Genomic DNA, 26,328 nt, shown 5'->3' on the forward strand with positions numbered 1-26,328 from the left:
GTGTGTGTGTGTGTGTGTGTGTGTGTGTGTGTGTGTGTGTGTGTGTGTGTGTGTGTGCTCTTGCTTGACATTATAGGGAGCATTTTATGTCAACATGTGGGACATTGCTATTAGCATATTCTCCTCAACAGACACTGCTGATGTCATCAACTAAAAAGTGTTGTCTGAGATACTCCAAGTTGGACTTGTGCCATGGCACTTGCATAACATACTGATTTCAGTATTCTTTGTACATAGGTAGGGGTTCTATTCTCCCTACAGTCAACTGGGTGTGTGTGTGTCTCTCTCTCTCTGTGCACTGTCACTTAATATTACAGAGAGCATTTTACACCAGCATGTGGGACACTATTATTACCATATTGCCTTCAACAGACACTGCTGATGTCATCAGCTGTATCACATTTTTGGTTATGCAATACTCCTACCAGGGCAGGCTTAGAAACTGGCCTGCCAGCTAGGTAGATGTTACCTCATCCTATGCAAGAAAGATTACAGTCACATGACTTTTAATCTAGCCACACACATCATGGCATGGTTTGTAGGCCCTGTGTTTTCCTGATGAGAAAGCCCTGTGGTCTCTCCAGCTGCTTAATGTGTCTGGTGAGGTACATGCAAAAGAGAGCATTATACTCTTTTAGTGTTCTGATGAGATTTGGGTACAGTGCTGTCATACAATCCTAAGATCTGAATATTATGGCATGATTTATAATGTGCACAACATAGGCTTTCAATACCAGTTTGGACACTCGGTGGTCAAATTCAGATTACTATCTACATGTATTCCCAGTGCATGCATCACTGGGTTTCAGCACAGCAGGACTGTTTTCAGTGCTGTGATTAACAAGGAATTCCACTTTTGAGATGAACAACATAAAAAAGACAAATTTCTGCATTTATTTGTAGATTGTGTGCCTTTGTCACCACTCATTTGTCTGCGTTACCTCCTCCTGTATTATGTTATCATCATTAGTGGACTCAGTGATTGCACCCAATATGCAAGAATCAGCATACCTGGTAAGCAAAAGACCATACGCTTTAGCCTGAACTGTTGAGAAATAGAGTCCAAACAGTGAAGGGCCAAGCACAGATCCCTGGGGCTTGCTAGTGGTGACAGCTCTACTGATACAGGTTGATTTACCATCTTTCACAGTATGTGTTCTGTTGCTGAGCAAATTGGTTACCATCTAGCAGTTTAGGGATTAATCCCCAGCTGGGAGATTTTCTCCAGGATACTTGCATTGGGGATTATGTCCAAACCCTAGGCCAGATCATAATAGGTCGTATGCACTGTCTTACCTTCATCCAGGCCTATCTCATGGAATCACTGGGCTGTGACATCATCACTGATCATCTATGACATGACTTAGGACATACACCTTCTTGATAAGGTTGAATCTGCACTTCAATACACCATCCACATGGGCTATGTTCCCGTAGAAGAGAGTACAACATGCACCCATCTGAGTTTAAGGGACACCACTTGATGCATGCATGTATAGAGACATCCTGAATCTCCTCAATTGTGAGATAGACCAACATGTCATCATAGGCCTCTTTTAAATGGACACTATTAATATCCCAGCTGTGTGCAACAGATCTGTGTGAGTCATTAATACTAAATAATGTCTGCTACTTCTGATAGATGTCCTCAAAGTGGTCATCAAGATCATGCATGATGACAACAGTATCATCCTGTGGAACTTGACCAGGTCAAGGCATTTGACACAAATCCACAGTGAGATATTCAATCAATGCTGTAATGTGTGTCCATAAACAGTTATATCACCAAGTGGGTATACCAATGTATCACATACATGGCCTCTCACTATGTTGAAATGTGCGAAGTGATCTATATCTCAGGTCCAGTGATCAGGTCTTTACATGAGAGCTGTATGCTAGGCCCTTTCCTGTCCATTATTTAAGTGATGGACATCACAGATGACATACACATCCTGGGTCCAAATAGTTGCCTGAAGGCCTACAGACTGTGGACAATCATTAACAACTGTGACATTAGTGTAATACAGACAGTATCAACACATACCAAATGTTGCTTTTGAAGCCATGACAACACCTGCAATGACAAGAAAACATGAGGGGATTTGCTAAATCAGGTACACGAACACACTACCCAAGTAAAATGTAGACATCACACCCTATAGTCAGACTAATAGTTATGTGACCCTTGTCCTGGGGTACATAGTAAGTGTAACATCCACCACCATGTAGTCTCAGTGCTGACTACTCCCTTGAATGTAACACAAGTACTGGGTATGTGAAGGACATCCACATCAGAGGCCATAATACCTTCATAGTTCAGACTTCATCACACCAATAATTGAGTACAATGCACCTTTCTTCATGTACCACCCTACACATCTTCCAGTGATGTGTAACTGAAGTGTATCACCTCTGTCACAGTGAGCTGTCACACAGCTTACTGGCCATACTCAGGTATTCTTTTTGTGGAATATACATGACTGTCTGATGGTGCGGAACACCAGCCAAGTTTTTACACCACCTGCATGTCTGCTACTTATTCTGCTGATGTGCACGCTACATACATAGGTGTTTGACAGCATTACTGGCATGGAAATCATTTGTGACAGCCTCTGAATTGTTCAAACATGGGCCAAACTCTTGGCTAGGCTTATAAGGGCCTCAAGGCCAGTAGCCTAGGAACCTCCTATGATCCTATGACAGTGTGGATTGTGCTCTCTCTCTCTCTTTCTATATATATGGCAAGCACACCAGTCAACTAGCCTATATTGCTCATAATGTCCCATATAGGTATAGCAGTGTCCCTCCTAACACCTGCAGCAAATGTCACTTCCCGGACAGTGTGCATCATTACCCTCATAAAGTGTGGATCTATCATAATAGCTGCTCAAGTGTGTGTGTGTGTGTGTGTGTGTGTGTGTGTGTGTGTGTGTGTGTGTGTGTGTGTGTGTGTGTGTGTGTGTGTATGTGTGCGTGTGTGCATGTTTGTGTGTATGTGTGTTTGTGTGTGTGTGTGTGTGTGTGTGTGTGTGTGTGTGTGTGCGTGTGTGTGTGTGTGTGTGTGTGTGTGTGTGTGTGTGTGTGTGTGTGTGTGTGTGTGTGTGTGTGTGTGTGTGTGTGTGTGTGTGTGTGCACGCATGCTTGTGTGTGCAGGCTCACCTCTTATCAGTCTAAATCACATATGTTATGTCAGAGGCATGGGATTACCGGTGGTATTTTTCTGATATTGTCCATGCTTGTGGTTGTGTCTTATAATGTTTTCCATGAGCCTTTACCTGTGCCCACCTTGCTGGATACCTCAGCTGACAGTACAGTCATATTCAGGCATATCACTTTGAACAGCTTTACAATATGCACCCTACCCCAACTGTATTTCTTCTATAAAGTCTTCTTTTTCTGAGGTCAAATTTATGTGTGACCCAGGACCTAGTAACCTCTTAACTAATTTTATAGAACATCTTAACTCCACCACCAGTTTTTTAAAGTTTACACACAAATTTGATCCCTTAGGGATAGACTATCTGGACATTAGTTTGGACAAACGCAATGGACAGTTAAAATCTAGAATACACCGTAAAGAAACTTTCAGTAACTCATACCTCCCCTACAATAGTGCACACCCATAGAAACAGCAAAAAAGTATAATTAAAAGCCAAATGGTCAGAGTTGCAAGAATGACCTCAGAAAAAGAAGACTATATAGAAGAAATACAGTTGATGTCTGGATTATTTAGAGCAAGGAGTTACCTGAATAAGTTAATAGAAATAGTAGTTACAGAAATTAAGGAAGGATGGAACAACAAATACACTCCCCTATTGGGAAACCACCAACAATCTCCCATTGTTAAATTAAATGACAATAAACAACAATTTGGAAGAGCCATGGTGATACAATACAGTAATATGTCTAGAGAAATAAAAAACCTGATAGAAAAGAATTGGAAAATGTTAAAACACAATCAGGACATAGTACATAAAGTAGGTGAAATTCCACATTTTGTTTTCAAAACAGGAACTAATTTAAAAAAAACTGTTTGAAAAAAACAAAAATAATTGTGGAATTCAAGGAAATATAGGGACAAGGAGGTATGGAAGGTATAATTATTGTCATTGTATTATAGACTAGGAAAAAGTGACGTTAAACAGTGATATGAATAGTATTGTGACTTTCAGGAAGGGTAACTGTATGACCAAAGGTATAGTATACCTAGCGTTATGTAGAGACTGTTCCAGTTTCTACGTAGCAAAGTCAGAAAGGACATTAAGTAAGCATATCTATGAGCACACCTATCAAATAAAGAAAAAAACTTTTGAATAATGCTCTTTATAAACACCTTCACTTGGAACCAAGTCACAAAGGCTTTTGTTTTGGGATCTTAGAGCGAGTTTCTATAGACCCTAGAGGGGGAGACTGGGAAAACCGGTTAAACTGCAAAGAGACATACTGGCAGATAAAAGTAAATGCAACAAGCCTCCCAGGTCTTAATGACCATATTTCAATAAAAACTTATTTAATTAAAAAAGCTAGTAAGTTACAATAGAAGTGGGTATATTAAGAGAACTGATGAATTATAGCTTTTGCTTGTACATTTAATATATAGGAATTACATTGTCTTGTTGTACAAATGTTTTAAACAAAATATTGAAACATTTTAATATAACTTGTTTTAATACATGTATAGTAAAGGATATTACTTCGTATGTGGGTATTAACATATTATAATAATCAACTTATGGGGGAATGTATGCCTTTAAAACATTTGGCGCTCTTTTTGGGGAAGGGGGATATTTAAATGGATTTGTATGGAGTTTTATATTCACTTGAAAAAGCCCTGCACTGAGTCAGGGTCAAAGCGCATGTTTTTAAACTTGTTTATGAACTTTTAAAATTAAATTCTTTATTTTAGCTGTTTCAGTGTGCCCGGACCATTTCTTTTGGTTTCAATTGGTATTTCACGGTCTGTATCTACTTTGTGGTCTCATTTAGTACTTGTTTACATCACAAAGGTGGTTAACAAAGTTGTCTTTTTACTGAAGTCAGAGAGTAATTGTGGGACTCCATGAAATACACTTATTTTGACTTCAGTATCATACTCAGTATGTAACAATCTTTTCTTTTAAAGAGGACTTTAATCATTGTCTGATGAATAGTTTCATCATCAGTGTGAAAGAGAGGTTGACATTAGGTAGTTTTTAACCTTTGTGTGTTCTTTTGCCTTGTAATTAAAGCAGTTTTATAACAAATTATCTAGATTTCTGGGATACTATGGCTGGTTCTAACAGAATGGACATTAGGGCTCTCTCCATTCTGTAAGGAAATCTTTGAGATAAAGACATATCTTTTAGTATTCTGGCTGCATGGATTCAGTGATATTTATTCCATGCATTGGTTGGGATAATCCGATTGTGCAAGATCTGCCCTTTTCAGTTGACTTTTATCCCTTAAACAGGATAGAAAGAATCCTAATATTGCTGTCCTGGACATTCCCAACTTTTCACACATAAGCTGATCTTGTTTCATAAAACATTCCACATTTAGTACAATCTGTCTTGTACTGTTTTATCTACATCTGCTAAAAATGTTTATGATATTATTTATTTATTTATTTATTTATTTTTGCTGGAGTGATATATTTTAAAGTTCTTTATTTTGATTAATAGTAGAAATATAAAGAGTTCTGCTAGACTTAGATTCTGCATGGTTTATATCAAATATGTTTTCTTAGGTTTTGCTATCATGTGGAAGAATCAGAGCTCTTTTCAGAGATCTCCGAGCGGTTCTTTATGAGAAATCTTATTAATAAATTATGTGAAAGAAGATCATCTTAATTGTTATTTTGTAGGGAATTACAAAATTCTGCTTAGTAACAGTTTGCATGATTTACATCTGAAAATCACTTATGTTGTTCAGAATTTTAAAAAATCCAGTCAGAAACTATAGTTAGCTGAACAGGAGAGAAGCCCTTAATCACTCAGTAGAAGCTTTTTTTTAATTTTTAAGCAACCAGGTTTTAATTATAATTATGCGTTTTCTAATGGAAAGGTTGGGTCATAGCATCCAAGGAAGATAATAACAAAAATAAGACATAGGTAAATAGTGAGTAAACAAATGTAAGGGTTGTAAAAAGGAAAAGATCCAGTCAGGATACACTGGGGAAACAAATGACTGAGAAAGGCAGAATTTAAGAAAAGCATACAACATTCATTAAGAACATCAGACACATTATTCTTCTTTTACTAGGTTTGTATCTAAGCTGCATTTTATGCCACATGGAACTAATAACTGAAGGATTTGCTGTACAAAATACTTACCAGTGTAAGTTGCCAGAAGCTCAACTAATTCCTTCGTCTCCACATCCTCACAAATTGCTTTCTGGAACTCAACACTGATAACCTTGACGAAATCCCCAGTTGACAGGCAGCACTCATTTCCAGAAATTTCATACACAGAACCTGGTGATATAAAGCCATTTGTTACTTCCAATAAACTAAAAATAAGTAGACCACAGCAAAGACATGAATACACAGTACAAACAATGAATGAAAATAAATACTGGCTAATAAAATAAATCCATCCTGTTACCTTATTATACGTATTATAGCAACAAAAATGTTTTTTTCCTTTACAGCAGATCCTTCAAAGCCAGTCTTCTATTCACACTGATATCCTGCTCAGCACTAACCCATAATATGCTATGATACAAAACCCCTGCTTCTCATTAGGATAAAGGATACTGGTTTTGTTGCTAATGCTCAAGTTGGACTCAGGGTTTCAGTTTCAAAGTTCCAGTCACAGAACAAACAAGGTAACCTAGTGAAAGACACACTCTACAGCCCTAAACAAAATAAGGGGTCCTGCACGACTTTATTCTTTCTATGCTAGTTTTCTACGTGTTTGTACCATGAGCACTGGCCTCAAGGTACAGTGGAAATTTGTCCAGTGTTTCCAGTCACCTGGGTTTCAGACACCATCTGGCTCACAGAAAACATCATGGGGAAATAGGAAGATGATACCACAGCCTGTTCTCTTATCCCAGGGGGACTGTGAGACTCAGAACTGCTTGTGAGCAGACCAAAAGCTCCACAGGTTAAGGCAAATGAAGAATGGAATAATAGGAACAAGACATCCAGTGCCAACCCTACATGTGCAGGTGTTTAATGGCATACATTTACAGAACTGTGATTTCCACCTCCTAGTAGGGGATCCCAACCAGCCACTGCCATATGATGACCCCTGGCTTATATCCACATTTCTCAGAGACACCTCACTCTTACAGTCCTAACTAAAAAGCAGTCATCTAGTTAAACATTGAAGGAGTTAGGAGAATGACCTGGCAGTGAGTTACATCCTGGAACTCAAGGTGAGTGGATGGCTGAGGAGAAAGGTCGAAGCACTTTAGAAGTTGGATGAAGGAAGATGTAGAAGAAAATACATAATTATACCTACATGTAAATAGTAAAAAAGAACTCACAAATAAAATATGCAGTCATACAGATTACACTTCAGTCATGCAATAACCTAACTATTATAACCTCCTTTGCATTGTTAGCGATATGCCTGACCCTACTCAGACACTACAAACTATCTTCAATGTATCCTTAAAATGGATCAATAACAGAAAACTAGACAATAATACTAAATAACAAACTGAAGTCATGCTATTTTACACGTGTCCAGACTCCACATCAAACTATCCAAGGCCCAAATGACTGTATATAGTATAGAGGCAGTCTGCTGCTGAAAATAAATAGATCTAGTCATAAAAAAACAAACAGCATTTTCAAAAGCATACATATACTTGTAAAATTGCAGATCAGAATTTTGAGGAGCTATAAATGAATACCAGCTAACAGAAAAAGCAATGAAAAAAGTAATACAGTCAGTATTTTGTTTAGAGTATCACATAGGGCAATCACCTCTGTTTCCCCTTCACAAAATATGATAGCCACTCTTAAAAAATACAGCAGAGCTATAGGACTTGCTTCTAGTCTAAAATTCATTGCTATGTTTTATTGTTTTGCATTGAAGGTCACAGGATGGATGAATCTGTCAGACATAATCAACTGCTGCCAAGTGAGAGTCTCCTACAAACTTGTCTGCAAATGGCAGGAACAGCTCCTCCCCTGCATGGTGCCTTGTTAACTTTCCCGGAGAGTAGAGGTCTTTATTATTTTATCATCTGCCAGTGTCAAAACATCAACCAAAACACAAGAACAAATTTAGAATACAACTTACCTAAGATATACTATTATCTAAGCAGGTCAATCATTGTGAACTGTCTTGCACGTAAACCATAATCCATTCTTCTAACTGCCTTTTACTGCTTCCTGTCCGCACTACAGCCAATCTATTTTGTATTGCCTGACTTAACACCCTTTTTTATTTGTTACTATACCTACAGGTTCATACGGTGTTAACATCCTGCCTCTCATGTACAACTTCTCTCCCATCTTCCTTGCTTTTGATCCCCCCTGAAGTTATCATTTTATTTCACCTACATCCAGGTCATTTGCTGTTGTTTTTCTTTTTTAAAATAAATTCAAGAAGATACACGCATGTGCATTTCAAATAATGGGTAAAATAATATTGACAATAAGATAGTAAATGCAAAAAATCAATGTAACGACCAATTAGATGTATTATATCTATCTGTATTGTCATTCCACCTTTTTCTCTCTTACCTTTTTATCCCCTTCATCTGCATATAAAATTTATAAAACTCGATTTAATCTAGAAGGCCAGACACTGGTATAACATGACACTGAAGCAATGAATTCCCCATACACTATCCATGCACCTTCATATTTGGGAATATTTTCCCCTTCTTTTAAAGATCTCTCTGTCCCCTAGTCCCTGTAAAAGAAAAAACACTGGTACATAGTCAGTTTCATAAGAAATTCTATGAACTGAATTTTTGGTAGAATCCCAGTTAGAGCTAACCTCATGCTTGGGCAAAAATAATCAATCTCTAAATTCCCACCAATATGTATTTACTTGTTCCTTCCTTCACAAGGATGCCCGCAGCATCCTCTTGTAAATCTTTACATTTTTATCTTTGACCTTCTTCTCCTTCCAAACAATATTTCCTTGCCAACAAAAAGAATTATCTGCATTGTTCAGTAAGTATCCCATAATTCCCTGGCATTATCTCCCTAACTTTTTTACCTCACAATCTGACAGTTCTTCTAACAAGCTTTCACCTTTCAACTTTCCCACAGCATATATTTGATCCTTGCCTTGATTATACCTCAAATAGTTGCCATCCTTATTCCCCAAAGTCTCCAACTACTCACTGGGGTATGGAACCATCCAGGGTGCAATACATCTGTTGGTCTGAAATGTAAATGTATTTTCCAGTGCCTCTTAGGATCTCCAAGTCATTTGTCTACTCTACATCCTCTCAGCAGCCTTCATCTACATTATCCCATCTCCATTTTAAACTGTCCATCTTCCTGACACTCTGACAATCCCACTAAAAATGTTTTCTGCACCACCCAGCTCCCTCATCATCCAGCTATTTTCTACTTCTTTAATATTCTCACAGCACCAACTCCCAATCTTTTCTTATTTATTTATTTATTTATTTATTTATTTATGCATGTATGTCAATAAGTGATTATTGCACTTTAATCAATCAGTCAATCAGTTCTGGTTATTGAACAATGTCTGGTGAAACACATACATCTGTACTCAATAATTATGGTCTTGATTCACAGTCTGACTACCTTAATGAACATTTATTTCTTATTTTGTTTTTATTCGGCTTTGTGCATTTTCTCAAATAATGTGTGTACTAATTCATGCTATAATAGAACTCAGCAGAGGATTTGTGACAAATCATAGTAAATAGACATTATCATGACTGCATATATGCAGCAAGTTCCCTAAAGGCATATCATTATTTGCCTACCCAACTAATTTTTCAGTGTGATTGTGGTGACCCACCACTGCCAACCAATACGTGATGTGGATATCCCACCTCTGGACCAGTAATGAAGGAGCCTCAGTCCTCACCACTGGCACCTGTGGGGGTCGTACTCTGAGAGGATGACAGGTACAGACACACAGTATTTCCAGATGTAGCTCTCTGCATCAAGTGCAATTTCCCTTAAGAGCACACAGAGACCACAGTCAGTCTGTAACTGGTTCCTCTTTCTCCGGATCCCCAGTAAGACTCCCCAATGGCACATCTATAGGGTTGAGTCCTTAGCAAGGGTTCCAAGCCAACTCCTCCAACAATCTCTCTGTCCACCCAGTGCTTCATGTCCTTGCCCAAGCATTTGACACTCACACTCTTGTAGATTCTATTTGCACACACACACGCACACACACCTGGGAAAGGCTGGCACATGCTTACTAGCTTTTGCCCAGACTATAAGGTAGTTACCATTCCCACCAGAACCCCCTGAGAGCTACTTTAAGGCCATTAACAAAAGGTGTCCTATCTTATTGTGTAATACTAATATTAATACAAATGGTAGTTTGACCAAGAACAAGGCTGTTAGGAGTGGCCCACACAGCATCACTAAATAAACATCCAAGTACTCACAAAACCTAAATATCTCTACAAAGATCAGCCACAGTGAAAGTTTTAAATATATTTAATAATAAATAATAAAAGAACAAGATAGTACTAGATATATGTTCACAGTGACATCAGAGTTCAAAACCACGGGAAATATTTAAAACAACATTGCAGGACAGTCTCAAACAAATAAAGAAAAATGATGTCTAAACTAAGCTTCACTAGGATCATAGGATCATAGGAGGTTACTAGGCTAATGGCCCTGGGGCCCTTATAAGCCTGTTCAAGAGTTTGTCCCCAAAAAATAAACCTCAGTCAGCACCTGTTGCCCCTGTCAATGAGAGACAAAGGTGGAACCCCTGGGACAAATTTGTGGTTTCCCATCCACTCGTCAAGGTTGCGCTTGAAGAAGGTCAGCAAGGTACTCTGTTTGACATGTATGGGAAGTCTATTCCAGAGACGGGGTAGCCTCTGGGAAGCCTGTCTCTCCAGCAGGTTTTGTTGATGTCATATATTACACTTAGGCCTATCAAGTGGGAAACACAGGAGGAGTTAGACTTACGGATACGGAGCATCTCTAGTAGGGCAGGGTCCGATATTGCCTTGTAGGCGAGACACAGATCACCTCTGAGCAATCTGTATGATACCGAATAGAGTGATAGTGATTTAAGCCTGTCTGCATAGGACATGTGTTAGAGGCCATGTATTCTCTTTGTGAGGTATTTTGGTGGTCTTTCCAGTTGGTCCAGGTGTCTGGAGAGGTACATACCAAACAGGGCATTATATTCAATTATAGGTCTAATAAGGGAGGAGTATAGAGAGGTAATAACCTCCTTTTTTTCTGAATGCAATCCCTTTACTTATGAGATGAACCAAGTAAAAAGCTTTTCTTACTAAATCTAAGAAAATTATACTATTCCCTAGTTATTTATTTACTAGAGCAAGGTAGATGATGTGGTGAGTGGTTCTTTTGTCAGGTCCAAGACAGAATACAGAATGCTCAGTCTCACTCAGAGACTTCTCAAAATAATATCTAAAATATTAATGTTGAATAGTTTGCAGAATGATATCACTTCTTGTCATCTGATGTCTAGTTCTCATGCAAACTCTCATTCCTGGCAGTTGGCAGGACTTAGCACCTACCTGTAAAAATGCACATACAAGGGCTTTTGCTCAGATCCTTGGCAGGGGCTGGAAGTCATAAAACAATTCCATTCTCCATGCTTTCAGAGCAGTGATTAGTTCACCCCAAAGACAATAAAAAAATCTTCCTAGTACAGACTTTATGTCTCTGGCTGCCTTGAAACCTGTGATATAGCATCTTTATGACCTAGCCTATAAAGTAATTTAATTTCAGATATTTTTCTAAAGTTTGCTGGACTGAAGTTAACCTCTTGTATTCCAGTTTCCACTATTAAAACATATACATTTAAACAGTTAAATAGTGCATGTACATTTCTTTTCTCTCCAATAGAGCATGCTGCAGTTGATTTCAAGCACAAGCACCTTACAAATACCTTTTCAACACAAACATCTGTACAAATAAGTTTGATATACACATGACATACAGTTCTAATACATTTATAATGTAATCATCTTATATAAATCATGTTGATATTCACAAATGACATATAATTATTTACAAAATTCCAGCTAGCTGTGCTGGCAGTACCTCCTTTTGTTACAGTGATCTAGTATTGTGTTACTATATCATATATTTTTCTTTGGACATTTTACCATATTTTATATGTGGGACATTTATGCTATGCTCAGCAGGACAACCTCACTTCACTTGGAGTAATTTACAGAGCCACTTAATAAGTACCAAAAGAGTAGCTAAATGTGTTAAAATACATTAAACTGACAAAAAAGCCTTTGCTTTTTCAATTTAATGTAATTTAATAGTTTTTGGATATTCAGTGTTGGTACTGACTTTAGTGATGAAGAAAGTTGCATTCTTTGGCATTGCCTGCTAATTTAGGATACAGAATTAAGACTATGCATTTCTTGCCCAGTAGTCCTGGGTTTGGATTTCCTCATCTCACTTGCCTTCTGGGCTTATGAGCAAGTTGTGTAACCATACAATTTTCACAGAAATCTTGTGAAAATAAACTTCAACTCAGCTGGACTTCATGGATAAAAAAAAATTGTAAACTTTGAAAAAAAAATAATAATAAACTCTTGAGGTTGTTAGATAGTATACTTGACAGTGGATATGAATGAAATAACATTTATAATAAACAAATATATAAACATTCGACTGAAACAATTATCTCTGTAGCATAGAGGGATAAATGCCTGACTAAACCTAGAGTACTCAAGTTCAACTAATAGCTCAGCCACTGGAAGAGATGACTGGGAGAGGGTAGGAACAAGTCTGATCCCAGCTTGTTCATCGCGGGGAAAGGGGCTGGTGATTCTAGTTGACTAAATCATTGTCATTTAGCTGGAGGCATGCAGACAACAGACAAAGATGTAGACCAGGGGTATGAGCTTGGACCAGCCAATTCAATGATTATAGTGCCTTACAGTATTTGTGTGTGAAAGCACATGCACAAGTTGGGGTAAGAATTGCAGGGCCTTTTGCAGTAAAGCAAGTTCTCACATCAAGGAGGCAAGATTATGACCAAAATCAGGAAAGCCATGATGACCAACAGAACAATACCTACATGACTGGCTTTCACCTCACAGGAGATAAATGTTTTGGATAATATCTCATCCTGAGAGGAAGGATCAGGCCAGGAGTTTACAGGGAATTGATGGCTGGCAGGAATTATTGTGCCAAAAAACACTCAAACTGCAACTTTTCCTAAGTGGCATCTACTCAGAAAGGTATTGTGTATAAGTGCTCATAAAAACACATGCTGCTGTATGGCTTCACAGATATCCAGAAGTAAAGTACTCCTCTGTTTAGGTAGCCATGACATTCATTTAGAAAGAAGTAAATTATGTAAAAAATGTTAGATATAACATCTGTGCAGTAGGCCAAGACAAGCGCATATTTTCCTAAAATTGTTAGATTAGTTAAGGAAACTTCTGGGAAGTATATTACAAGCTAGTGTAAGATACTGCCTCAGATACATGATGTTACATTAGGTATTTATTCTATCTTCCTTAAAGAAGGATACTCGCTTAGTATGTACTTGTGGAAACAAAAGGCTAATGATAAGGACATGTTACTCCATCTGTTCTACCCATGTCCCTACAATTGTTGCTCCTATGCCTGCTGATATTTGGCTTGTTACCCATTCATTCCATTCCAGATAAAAGCCATTCCTGGTGCAGGCATCATTCAGGTTGCTAATGGAGGATTTTTTATGTCTTAATGAACCCTCTGTGTGCCACATAAGCACTCGAGAAGAGGCACACGGTAGATGCAGTATGGTGTGGTCACTCTCCATCTTTCAGCAGACATAAGATCCCTGGTCTCAGTCAGAGATGTATTATCAGGAGACATGCCTCTCAGAGAGGGGAGATGGTTTCACCTCATCATTTCCTTTTTTCCCCTTCTGGATCCTCCTGTACCTGGGTCATTTCCCAAGCCTTGTCAAGACACCAGCAATACCAGGGATATTTCCTTAAATATTTAATAAACTGTTCAGTCTGTTCAAAGTTTAACATTTGCCATATCCTTCATAAAAATCACTTTACTTCTTTCAAGGAATTATTGCATGCCATCATTAATTTTGGCATTACTTATTTTCCGGTCATCCAACACATCTTACGTGAAATAATACATTTTTACCCATGACCTTATCCATCCACTGTGCATCCTCAAACATGTATCCATTTTATACAACTCTTTTCTTGAAAGGTGGTGTGTACTCAGGCTTTGTACTTTATAGTGGGGTACTTTAATATCTAATCATGTCTCCCCCCTGCCTCCTTTCTTCAATACTAAACATATTTAAGCTCTACTGCTTTCCCTAGATAGATATGGAATTCCTGCTGCTCTCTTCTGAATTATTTTTATGCCACATAGGTGCTTACAAGACATCTACAGAACTGCATACAATACTCTAGATAGAGTTTTATCAAATGTATGCAAACAGAAACAATATCTTCCTGTTTTGCATTGTAGTGAATCCATCAATTTATCATATTATGAAACCAATCTTCTTTGCTACTGCCTCACATTGCTTTCTTTATTTCATGTCAGTTAATATAATTACTGCCAGAATTTGCTTCACTTTATTTCTTGTGGCTGTTTCTCCAGTCTTAAGATCCTTTCCTGAGGTTTTGCCTTTCAAAATACATTATTTTGCATTTCTTCAATGATTGGCCTAACTAGCATGTTTTTCAGAGATTTGGATGGGACCAGACCAGTGCTTGTTTTGAGATGTTGGTTAAGTCTGACATAATTCTTGCAGAGGCCTGTTTTGAAGCACAACTTTTTTAAGGCAGCATTCAATTTGTCATGATCAATTTCTGGTGGTAAACTGAACTTCTATATTGGAAGAGCAGGAGTGGCTAACTTGGGCCCTAAAGAAGGTTGAGTTTCAGGGGTAAATTTGACTCCTAGAGAAAACATGGGCCCAGGTCTACCACATGTAGCCTCAGTAATTTTGCATGATGATTAGAAAAATAACAATAGTCAGTTTAGCCTTTGCCTTCTACTACCTGAGCTTCTGGAATGAGCAAGATTTTTTATCTGATTAGTCCCCTGGCCTGTGATAATTCTTGCTATGTTTTTTTTTCAAAGTTCATTGTGAGAATATTTGCAGTGTCTGGAGAGTGAGGTAGAAGCTCCCTAATCTAGCCTCTGGAATTTCTGTAACATCAAAAAATTCTAAAGGGCCTATCCTGCGTGCCTCTTACTGGTGTTATTTACTACCACACAGAACAAACAATTTTCAGTGTCATTAGATATATAACAAATTAAGCAAGTAGGTGTTTGTCCACAGATGGAATAGGGAAATTTGAAAACCATCCTAATAAAAATTAGTATTGCCTCTAGGACTAAACTGACTTCTTATAACAGTTATTATTTTGAGAAGCTATTACTGCTGAAGAGGCAAGATCTCGTGTAAGGTGCTGAGTGAATATATATGACATACAGCATATTGGTAAAAGGTCATTTGAAGTAAAATGGTCAAAGCATTTATCATATAAAACTGAAGAAGTTTCCCATCAAAGCAGCCTTCTGCCATCTTGTATATAAATAAATGCTCACAGTATAAAGACGCAGGGTGCTCTTCTAGGCAGTGCATTATGGTTTTAATTTATATGGTAACAGATGTGTCAGTTACTGCAACAACATCTGTTTTGTAAAGAAGTGCGAGTGAAAATTCACTCTGATAAAGTCCAGGTAAAACATTTTAGTCCAAAGGACTTATTCAGTAAATTTCTGTCATTTTATGATACTTCTGGTGGAGCTTTAATTTTTATTTTTATGTTCATATTTGCAGTTTTAGCAGGTGTTTGGTGTAGCTTTCATTTGAGGTGAAGTACAGAGAGCTTGCTCCCCTGCAAAAACAATGGTCTGAATTCAGGCAGGTTACTGAAAGGTGTAAGGCTGGTTTACAACTTGTGTAACCATTTCTGATTCAGAGACTACCCTATTCCACTGTTGCACTACTTTGTGGTGCAACTCCATGGTGGGCTGCCTCTGTGGCCTAACACAAATGTTAGTCATTGCTGGGGAGTGGCATATATGCTAATTAACCATATGCTCTCCTGCAGGAAATGCCTGTCATATGCCATTTGCACAGCTGAATGATATATATATATATATATATATATATATATATATATATATATATATATATATATATATATATATATATATATATATATATATATATATATATTTATATATATATATATATATATATATATATATATATATATATATATATATATATTTAACCTTTGTTGACCAAGTTAGTTCCATTAGGTTAGTAGCCTCTTTTCAGGGGAGACCCGAGGTGGTATTTACGCTATTAAGGAGAAATTTGGATAGGACATCGGGGAACTTTCTCTTCTCTTTTGATAGGTGCTGTGGGATCTTTTGCATCCACCTAAGTTACCACCAATTCAGGCAGATGGGGCCTCAGTTTAATGTCTCATCCAAAGGACAACACACTGAGGAGTGCAGCACCCATTAGGCTGTACTGCAATGGTCAGTAATTGATCTACCTGGTGCGGGAATAGAACCCACAGCCTTCTACAGCAAAGGTTAGTGTGCTACCCTGAATTTATATATATATAGATATATAGATATATATATATAGATATATATATATATATATATATATATATATATATATATATATATATATATTTATTTATACATATAAAACATGTATACATGTATGCATAATAACTCACATTCACTTTCAGGAGCAGGTAGTGCAGGATTTAGTTATGGCTGGTGTGATTTGTCTAAGAAGATGAAACCTAAGTGCTCAAACCAAGCCAGATGTGGGCAAATCCTGTACTACCCACATCTGGGAATGAGTTATTGTTATTATACAATGGCATTTTTTTTAAGAAATACATTTCTTACTTTTCAAAATAATGTCACTGTGAGACAGTGAACTTTAAAGCTTGTAAAGCTGTTCAGTTGTGATAGCTGAACTTCACTTTTGGCTTCTGTCTGTGTGCCAGTACTAAGTGTATTACAGCTTTCAAAACTATAAAACACTTCTTACTCTTACAATTATTTTTGATTTTGTTTTTCAGTAGCAAAAAATTTCAGCATGTATTATGAATAATTAGGATGAGGGTCAGGTCAACATCCATAACTCCAGTTTGTTACTTGTTCTCAGAGTGAATTCCAAGATTTGCTGTTGAAATATGTTTGTTGGAATCCATTTATGACACATGTAAAACAACTTAATTCTCTGTGTGCAACTCTGCATCACTGCAGACATTTGCAGTAACAAAATGACAGAATAGTAACAACGCATTAATGCAACTAAATTGACAACCATATTCCAGTTAATCCAAAGTAATATGATAGAATGCATAGAAAAAGTATACTGGAATTAATACTGTATAATTGATAAATAATGTCAAAAACGCACACCCAGCAATGTAGCACAAAATAATCAGTTGTCGTGAATGTTAAGAATGCACAAACTTTGGGCTGAACGCAAGCTTCTACTTCCTTTAACTAGTATCAAAATGGCTTGTACGTAACTGTAAGCAAAACTTTAGACAACTAAAATCACTAAGGCGATCTGAAATCATAAATCTGCTGTGACTTACAATGTTTCCAGTGTGCTGTGAAGTAAAAACAGTTCCTTAACGTACTGTTACCAACAAGTCTTCTCGTGGTTAATGGACTCTCGAGTCTTGCAAAAAAAAAATACGCTTTGGTGCAGGAATGTGATCATTGCCTTCATACACGTATCCTTCTGAACATTAGATGTACTGCTATGGTAAATTCTGTACGCAGGGGGCAAGTTGAAAGTATGCCTTTACAATTTGCAGCTGTCTTATTGCTAAGTTATTAAATATGTTAAATGACTCATTAGATAGCTATAAGTTCATTCCAGCCTTGATCAGATTATCTGTGTATATCCCTTCATTTGTATTTGAATATTTTACCTCGTTTCATTTGTCAACTACAATATTTTTTTTCTTATTTAAGAAAGTTCATTATTAGATAAATTTATGTTGGTGAATTCCATGGCATAGAAAGACAACAGCAAGGCAGAAGTACATAAATACACGGTGTGCAAAAACTGACAATAACACTTAAACTGATTGGAAAAGACCATGGATGAGTCAGTACTAAGCTAGGCCATCAGTTGGCATCCTATCTCCTTTTTCTCATCTTTAAGACTAAATAATTTAATGTTGCTGCATATTTATCTTCATTATGCAGACTACCAGTAGATTCAAAATCACTTGTGTGACCCTGTTGCTATAAGTATGATAAAGTCATTCAACTTGGAGTATAATATTCTGTATTACTGGGTTTAAATACCTACTAAAGTGAAAAGTACCACATATCATACAGTAAACATTTTCTGGAAATCATTGTTTCCTTTACCTTCTCTGAACCTTTTTCCGTTGGTGTCTGTTCCCTTTATCTATTATTAATTATTCAGTTGCAAACTCTCTTACTTAGACTCAATATATTATGTCTATTAGACTTTACTTTTAATGAATACTGCTTTCATAGTATACATATGTGGGAATGTTTATATGCTTTCCACCAAGAAAGCCGAAAAAGGCCTTCCAGTTGTATTGCAAGCCTTGTTTTGGTTTAACTTTAAATCAAGTCTTTAGATTAAGGTGGAAAAGTCATATGTTGTCTTTTTAATGCCATGGGTAGCTTTTCAGTTCTACTACCTCCACTGGTCCAGTTCTGCCCTAAATATACATAAACTTCCATGACAAGAGTCAATGCATAAAAAGTCAGATTGAGCCAAGTCCTTATATTACCATGGAACCAAACTATGCCTATCATTTGCCATACATATACAGCTATCCAAAAATGAAGGATGTTCTTACATCATACAACAGTTGTACCTCCTGATATTACTTTGTCTGCTTGGTGACTGGAACACATCTTGTATTTTTGTTTTTTGATGATTTGTACAAACAGCTAAAAGCTATATAAAACTACAGAATTTTATGTTGAAAGAGCCTATAAAGACTTTACTCAGGCATTTACTCTGTCCTGGCCAACAAATCTTGGCACTTGATGGCTATATAAATGAGATACTTGCAACACCTGCAGACATTTAGACCTATTAAAATCCCAGGTGTATGGTTGGTAGAACTATTAAACTTCCAGCTATATGGTCGATTGTATATCTAAGAAAAGTGGTAAAGGTTTATTACTACATGTTATAAAGAAGGGAGACCCAAATGCAATTGAAATTATTTGTTTTGCCTGCTTAAGGTGGTAATCTGATGGCTGTATGAACGTCACATTTACAATAAGTCACATATGGAAACTCTGGTGCAAAACTGGCATAAACACTGGAATAGTGTGATATGGGAAATGCTGCTGCTGCTGGAGGAAGAACAGATGGGTACTAGTTAAGTGTTACTATGTTAAGCTACTCAAAGTGCTCAGGGTCTTGGCACTTCCATCATGGATGGGTAATGCTGTAGAATGATAGTGACATCACAAATATTAGAACTAAAATGGCAGCAATTAATGAGCAAGGAAACAATCACTGTTTTCTTTCTGACCTCCCTTTCTGCTTTCTGCCTTTTGGTTTTCTTCTTATAAAATTCAGACATAAATGCAAGCATTTTGACAAATTCTAGTGCAAAAGGAAAACTCAGTGCTAAGAAACAACATCTGACAAGTTGTACCACCATACAATGCACAGAAAGGAGTCCTTTACTCATGGTTCCTCACTCAGCATTGTAAATACCATTTCACACGTTGAATTGCTGTTCAGTAGAAGTCAGTTGTGTACTGCAGATGTGTACTTACGTCTTAGGGTTAGCACACGAGCAAGGTGGGCAGGGGAGCTTTAACATACTTATAGCATCCCACTGAAGTGAATGCCAAACAGATGTTTTAAACTAAACAAAATGAAGAAACAGACAAATGGACTATGCAGAGGTCTAATCAATGTGTTAATTAATGTAGATAGTATTATAAGTTAACTTGATTTCATGACTCCAGGCTTTCCCACATCTTTATTTTATAGTATCAGATGTTACATTTATCCTACCCCCAGATTCCAATCATTTTTTCTTTTTTTTTCTTTTTGTAGAATGGATACTTTAGAAACTTGTGATCCTCTTCTTAAACAAGTCAAACCTCATTAGGAACTGGCATGATACAATACTAATCACTATTCTGCTGAATAGAACTAAACTCTAAAAAGTTTATTTAGTAGTCCCTGGACTGATTTCTTGAGTTTTTGTTGGCGTACTGTAAGATTTTGAGCAAGTCACTTAATAAATAGTGATCCCCAATTACTCAAGGGAAAAGTTAGATGTGGCTTTTGAACTTAACATGTTATGAAATGAAATATGAAAAGAAATGGAAGTTGTACCTATGGTTATATTTTCACAGGTACTTCACCCATCACAAACTGGTCAACATCAGAAAAAAAATAATCTCCTCCCTTACTTTTACATTTTTCTGCATTATGTTTGTTGCTCATTCATCCTGCAAACTTTGAATCCCTGGCCATCTCTATATTGCTGTGACACCCCAGATCGGACTACTGCCCCAAAGGCCCATATTAATCGAGCACACAAAAATGAAAATGCTCATAGCTATCATTAGACTGAGTGACAGGTTAAGAGGCTATTATCTATGACCTGCAGCAATTAAGAGACATTTTTTTAATATAATTAGCTCTACCCTCAAATAGCCATGTTGACATTTGTCTTCTGTTTTATTCTAGCATTTTAAAAATTCAACCTAACCTATATACCTAATACTACAATGTTGCTGTTTATGATGGTAATAACTTACTTACTGGAGTTTAAGAAATTATTCTTATTACACAAAGATATTTAATTCCAATTAAGAGAGTTGAATGGCAAGGAACTGACTGTTACTGGTTTATATGTATTATTTAATGAACTTTGGGGACTACTGTGCATTCTAGCTCCAATGTATTACTCATTCTTTGGAAGTAGTAGTCATTTTTGCTTTTGGCTAGGACATTTTGACTATTAAAATAGTAAATATAATAATCATTAAGTGGAAAACAGCACCAAATGGTATACAATTGTTCTCATCATTATATATAGCTTGTTTACAAAAAAAAAGAAAAAAACAGATTTTTGCATTAGTACATATAAAAGAAAATAGATATTATCAGATCCAACCCATTGGCATGATCAAACAGCAGCATAAGAAGCTGGAGGATGCCTGGGGGAGAGAACTGAGAAGCCGACAGCCAGCTCACCTACTTCAGAATAAGGGGGGGGGGCTTGGGCTTTTACAGCACAGTGCTTCTAATTAATTAATATCTCACATGCTCATGTATGCACAGGGGGACAATAGATGCCTACACTTCATGGGCAGGAGTTCCCACAGCTCTGTGCTTACTTCTCTGCACATTATTTGACTCCAGGAAATATACAGCTTATAAACAATCCATGTACTTAGGAGCAAATGAAAAACAGGGTCACAAAGCCTCAATCTCCTCTTTCTGAAGATATTTTAATGCTCAGACAACAGTGCCCCCAACAGTTTGCAGCCCCAGACCATGTAGTAAGCCAGTGACTCAAGGGGTTGGGAGGGGCAAAAGAGGCACTGACAAGCTGCAGATGGTCATCCTGACCAAGGTGACTAAAAATAAGTTAATTAACTAAAAGAATTAAGAACACAGATTATAACATACTATTTTCACCTATGACTCTGAGACATTCTTAAATGCATGTTTGACTTCTTTCCCACCTCCCACACCTCAAATGAGTTAGTCTCTCCTGCAAAATTTTGAGTGTGTCTGTGTGTGTGTGTGTGTGTAGGTTGCTTACTTGATAATGGGTTTCTTATAGTAAAAAATAATGAAGGTAAGTTTGGTCATGTAAAGTTTCTGCTTTGTCCTTACAGAAAAATAAGATGGCTCAATGTTAGCTTCTACACCAAATCATACTGTGTTTCATTCTGTTGATATATAACATAGATTTCTATACATCAATGGCAATTAAGAACCACAGATATTATCCCATGAATCATGACAGCAAATGTACTAGGTGTCAGCACCAGGAAGGGGGATGTCACTAATATTACGGCTTTGTTTACATTTGTCTGCCTTATACACTAGCACATTAGAAAATAAGCTAGTTGGTTTAAAAGCCAACATTGGGTAAAAAATTATGTCTGATATTGGGAATTTTTTTATTTTAAATTAATTATTTTCATATGAACAGTAATAAAAATACAGATAGCAATTTATTCTAAGTCAAGCACACCTCATGCGCCTATTTTTCACAAGAGTAGATCCTGTAATTTTGACAACTCTGCAAAGTGCTAACTATATTAGAGGGTCGGTGCTATCTTGTTGGCAAAAAAATTAAAAACATTTTGTGTTTGTAAACTATATATTTCAACTAAGGGATGATGTAGCCTTAGAAAATCTGCTGTATTTAGTCTCACTGCAATATTTCTGGATAGAGACAGGTACTGGGCCTACTTAAATATAATGGATAGAGTAGATGATAGTGCTTCCATTTAAACTGCGAGATCCAAAAATTCTTATGTTATAGTGTGTATGCATATATATATATATATATATATATATATATATATATATATATATATATATATATATATATATATATATATATATTGATAGCAAGCATAGATATCTAGCAATTACATTTTATTTGTGGCCACAAACTGATCAGTGGTAACTGAAAACTATAAAACATTTCTGCCATTTGTTTTTTGGAGAACCACCGCTTGCAAATTTAAATTCAGGCCATGGTTTGAATACGTTCATAGGAGGCCATCAAGAAGCTGAGCCACATTACTCAGTGCTGCTGCATGACAAACAGTTTTCCCATTTAGTAGACTTCCCCACACATCCTAGATGAGAACTTGTGATCACCCATCCAATCATCCAGACTGGTTTTAAAGATTGGTAGGGAAATAATCTGTTTGATATATAAGGACTGTCTGTTCCAGAAAAGGTGAACCCATTGGATTAGGTAGCTGATGCACCATCTGATGTTGATGTGATAGGACTCAAGAACAGGTCTTTGCTTTACCACTGGTTCTGTTTAGATTGAGGGTTCAAAGAGTGCTGGGTTGTTGTTCACACTTGCAAAGCTAAGCAGAGATTACCCCTTAGGAGTCTGTACAACACTGATTTTACTCTGCCAGAGAAGCTAAAGGTACTGAAACTTAAAATCTTTTCAGTGAAGAAATGTTGAGGTCTATCAAATTATTTTAGGTGCTTAGCAAACTGCATGCCATATGGGGAGCCTAATAATAGTTTCATTGGACTTTAAAGAGATAACACAAAAGGTATGTTGTGCAAGGTATAAAGATTTTTTCTAGCCACAACAGAGACTTTGTACTCAAATCAAATTCTGCTATTAACATACTGTAGTAATCAAATCCATGATGACTGTGTCAGATTTAAGTGGAACATTTTCTCTATATGGTAAGAGTAAGTAACTCTAGATTTGTCAAAGGAAACAATGCTGTATTTCTTGGCACTGAATGTAAGCCCATGGTTAACAAACCAACTATTTGTTTGGTCTACCTTCTTTTAGGAGGGTTTGTATATCAGAATGGGAGGTTGTTATCTGCCCCCAGTTTGCAATCATCAGCAAACTTGGTTATCCATAGTCTACTGATATCAACTTTATTGCAAGAGAAGTATAAACCAAAGAGGAGAGGTGCCCAGGACAGACCCTTGTGGAACACCAATGATGACACTTTCCAGGACAGAGCCCTGTGGAATACCAATGATGACCCTTGTTTTGTCAGGAGCAAATACTCCCTAACCTTAACAGTATATGTTCTGTTAGATAACTAATTGCCTCTCAAATAATCTATGTATATGCTAATGTTAATTGGGAGAGTCTGACAATAATCCCATCAAGGGTAATAGTGTCGAAGGCCTTGGTAAGTTTCAGGTATGCAGCTTGGACTCTCTGCTCCTTATCCTGGCCTCATAGAGCACAAACAGGTTAGGCACGTATGATCTGATTTTAGAAAGCCAAACTGCTGTGTATCCAGGGATGTAAGGTCACCACTGTTATTGTTTATTATTTCAGCTATAGGATGTTCCATAGCATTGCAGATAATATGAATGAAACTAACAGGCCTGTAATTCTTGGGATCAGTAGGGAGCCACCTATGCATAAAACTCCACAACAGCTGTTCATATATCTCAGGGTGAAACCAGGGGAGTGACTAAAAGAGTTGATGGTATACAAAGAGTTTATAAAGTCTTTTCCAAGATTAGAGTCATGACATACCAAGTTTGATTCCATATGAGTAATAAAAAACAATAGTGCAAAAAATGGAGGTAAGTCACAAGTAAAAGTTACACTGAAAAAAGGCACACCACATACAGACTGAGAATGTGCATATAAATCAAAGTCATTTTTTGGTGGTCAAACATTGTGTGACAGTGGTGAAGACTGAAAAATGTCCATTGCTAACATAAAACCATTAGGGATCAAAACCTCTGCTCTAGTGTGATGACAATGCACACATCACTGCAAATCAGTTACATATACTTATTTTTATTTACCTTATTTCTTGTTTTAAGTGATTAGCTCATGATACAGATTGGTTTGCAGTCTTACAAAGGGTAAAATTCAATGGGTTCAAACCCTGCTGGCCTAACCAATTTATTCCATATCAGTGTGTTAGCAAGAGAAGCAGTGAAGCAGCAGAAGAATTATTAGTAAAGAGGAGAGAAAACATAACTTCAAGAGAATGTTTGAACGGTGTTAAAGCATAATAGATAGCCTTTGCAAACAACATACAACACCAATACCCTTCATCTAGTGTATTGATAATGTGCACATTATTTTATGAGTACAATGAGCCACTGAAGCTGTTACAATGAAACTATGCACTTCAACTGATGTCAGTATTGCTAGGTGACTCACATTGACTGTCAACTCAGTTTCACAATGGATGCCAAAATCTTAGTGTGTTTGAAAGATTTCTCTCATGTTTTTTTTTTCCCCCACAGAACAAGAGATATCATTTCACTGTGGTTACCTATAACCATTTATATTGCTTTCTGCTAGAGGTCATGCAATGCACTGCCACAAATAGATGATTCCTGCTCTTCCATAAGTTCCTTGTGGGCATGTGCGTTGTGTGCTAATATACTTTAGACATGATTAAAGGATGGAAATGCTATAGGATGGAGATGATAAAGGGCAGCAACTGGGGGGATAACACAAGGTCATGTGATAAAGACTGAGCAGGATGAAGGTTGGTTGAAGAAGAAAGTAAGATAATCATCAATGCAGAACCCATACCTTTTATATTAGTAAACCACATAAAAGGACATTAACAAGGGAGGCACAGAAGCAGTCAGACTACGAGCAGTCATAAAACACATATATGGAAATGTGGTACATTCAAAGAGTGATAGCAAGAAGAAAAAATATTCAAGAGATTGAAACAGAGGCTTTCATAGTAAAATTCTTCATTACAGTGCATTAGTAAAGGCAACCACTGAAGCTGTTAGATTAGAATGGGTTATTAAAAACACATATGAGGGATATCTAGCAACTCTGTAGAGTGAATATCAATCTGTGTAAAAAAGCATACCACCCCTCATGGAGTTGAACACCACACCCGCTGAATTCCAAACAATAATTATCTCTTTGTGGTACTCTGACGTACTTTCTTTGATATGACTTTTGTCTGACAAGTACTTTTACAAGCAGCAAAAGGGGACATCATTTTAACAACTTGGCACCTTAACTTTGGTCTCATCTGGAACTAAAAACACCTCAAAAGCAAATGTCTTGGTCATAGCTGATTCTATAGTGAGACACACAGATGTCTCCCAAAGCAGGCTGGACAAGGAGAAAGTCAATGTCAGCTGCCTGTTAGGTGCCAGGTTCCACCAAATCATGCAGGTACTCAAGTCTCTCAACAACAAGTACTGCTATGACTGTCATAGTTCATGTTGGAGTGAATGACTTGAGATGTACCTCACTGGACTATATGAAGAGAGACATGACTGAGCTTTCAGATTATGTGTCCCAGGTAGGTATGTCCCTAGCACTAAGCAGAATTATACCTTCACCAAGTGTGATGCCTCAATACAAACAAAAAAATGATTGACTTCAACAATTGGCTTAGCTTCTGGTGCCATTTCAGGGGGATCCAGCATTGGTCAGCTTGGGATGATATGGTTGACAGACCATGCTGC

At 37.1% G+C, this 26,328-nt stretch overlaps 1 protein-coding gene across 1 annotated transcript in view; it reads right to left on the minus strand.

Annotated features, from left to right (window-relative positions):
* Nucleotides 1-26,328, minus strand: part of LOC122792268 (protein THEMIS2-like) — a 655,074-nt gene that overhangs the window by 262,950 nt on the left and 365,796 nt on the right. Inside the window, exon 2 of the mRNA XM_044060021.1 lies at nucleotides 6,312-6,452. Coding sequence (XP_043915956.1) covers nucleotides 6,312-6,452 — 141 coding nt within the window. The remainder of the gene's footprint in view (nucleotides 1-6,311; nucleotides 6,453-26,328) is intronic.

The sequence above is a fragment of the Protopterus annectens genome, chromosome 1.part2 (assembly GCF_019279795.1).
Source record: "Protopterus annectens isolate FY-2018-M chromosome 1.part2, PAN1.0, whole genome shotgun sequence".
Lineage (NCBI taxonomy): Eukaryota > Metazoa > Chordata > Ceratodontiformes > Protopteridae > Protopterus > Protopterus annectens.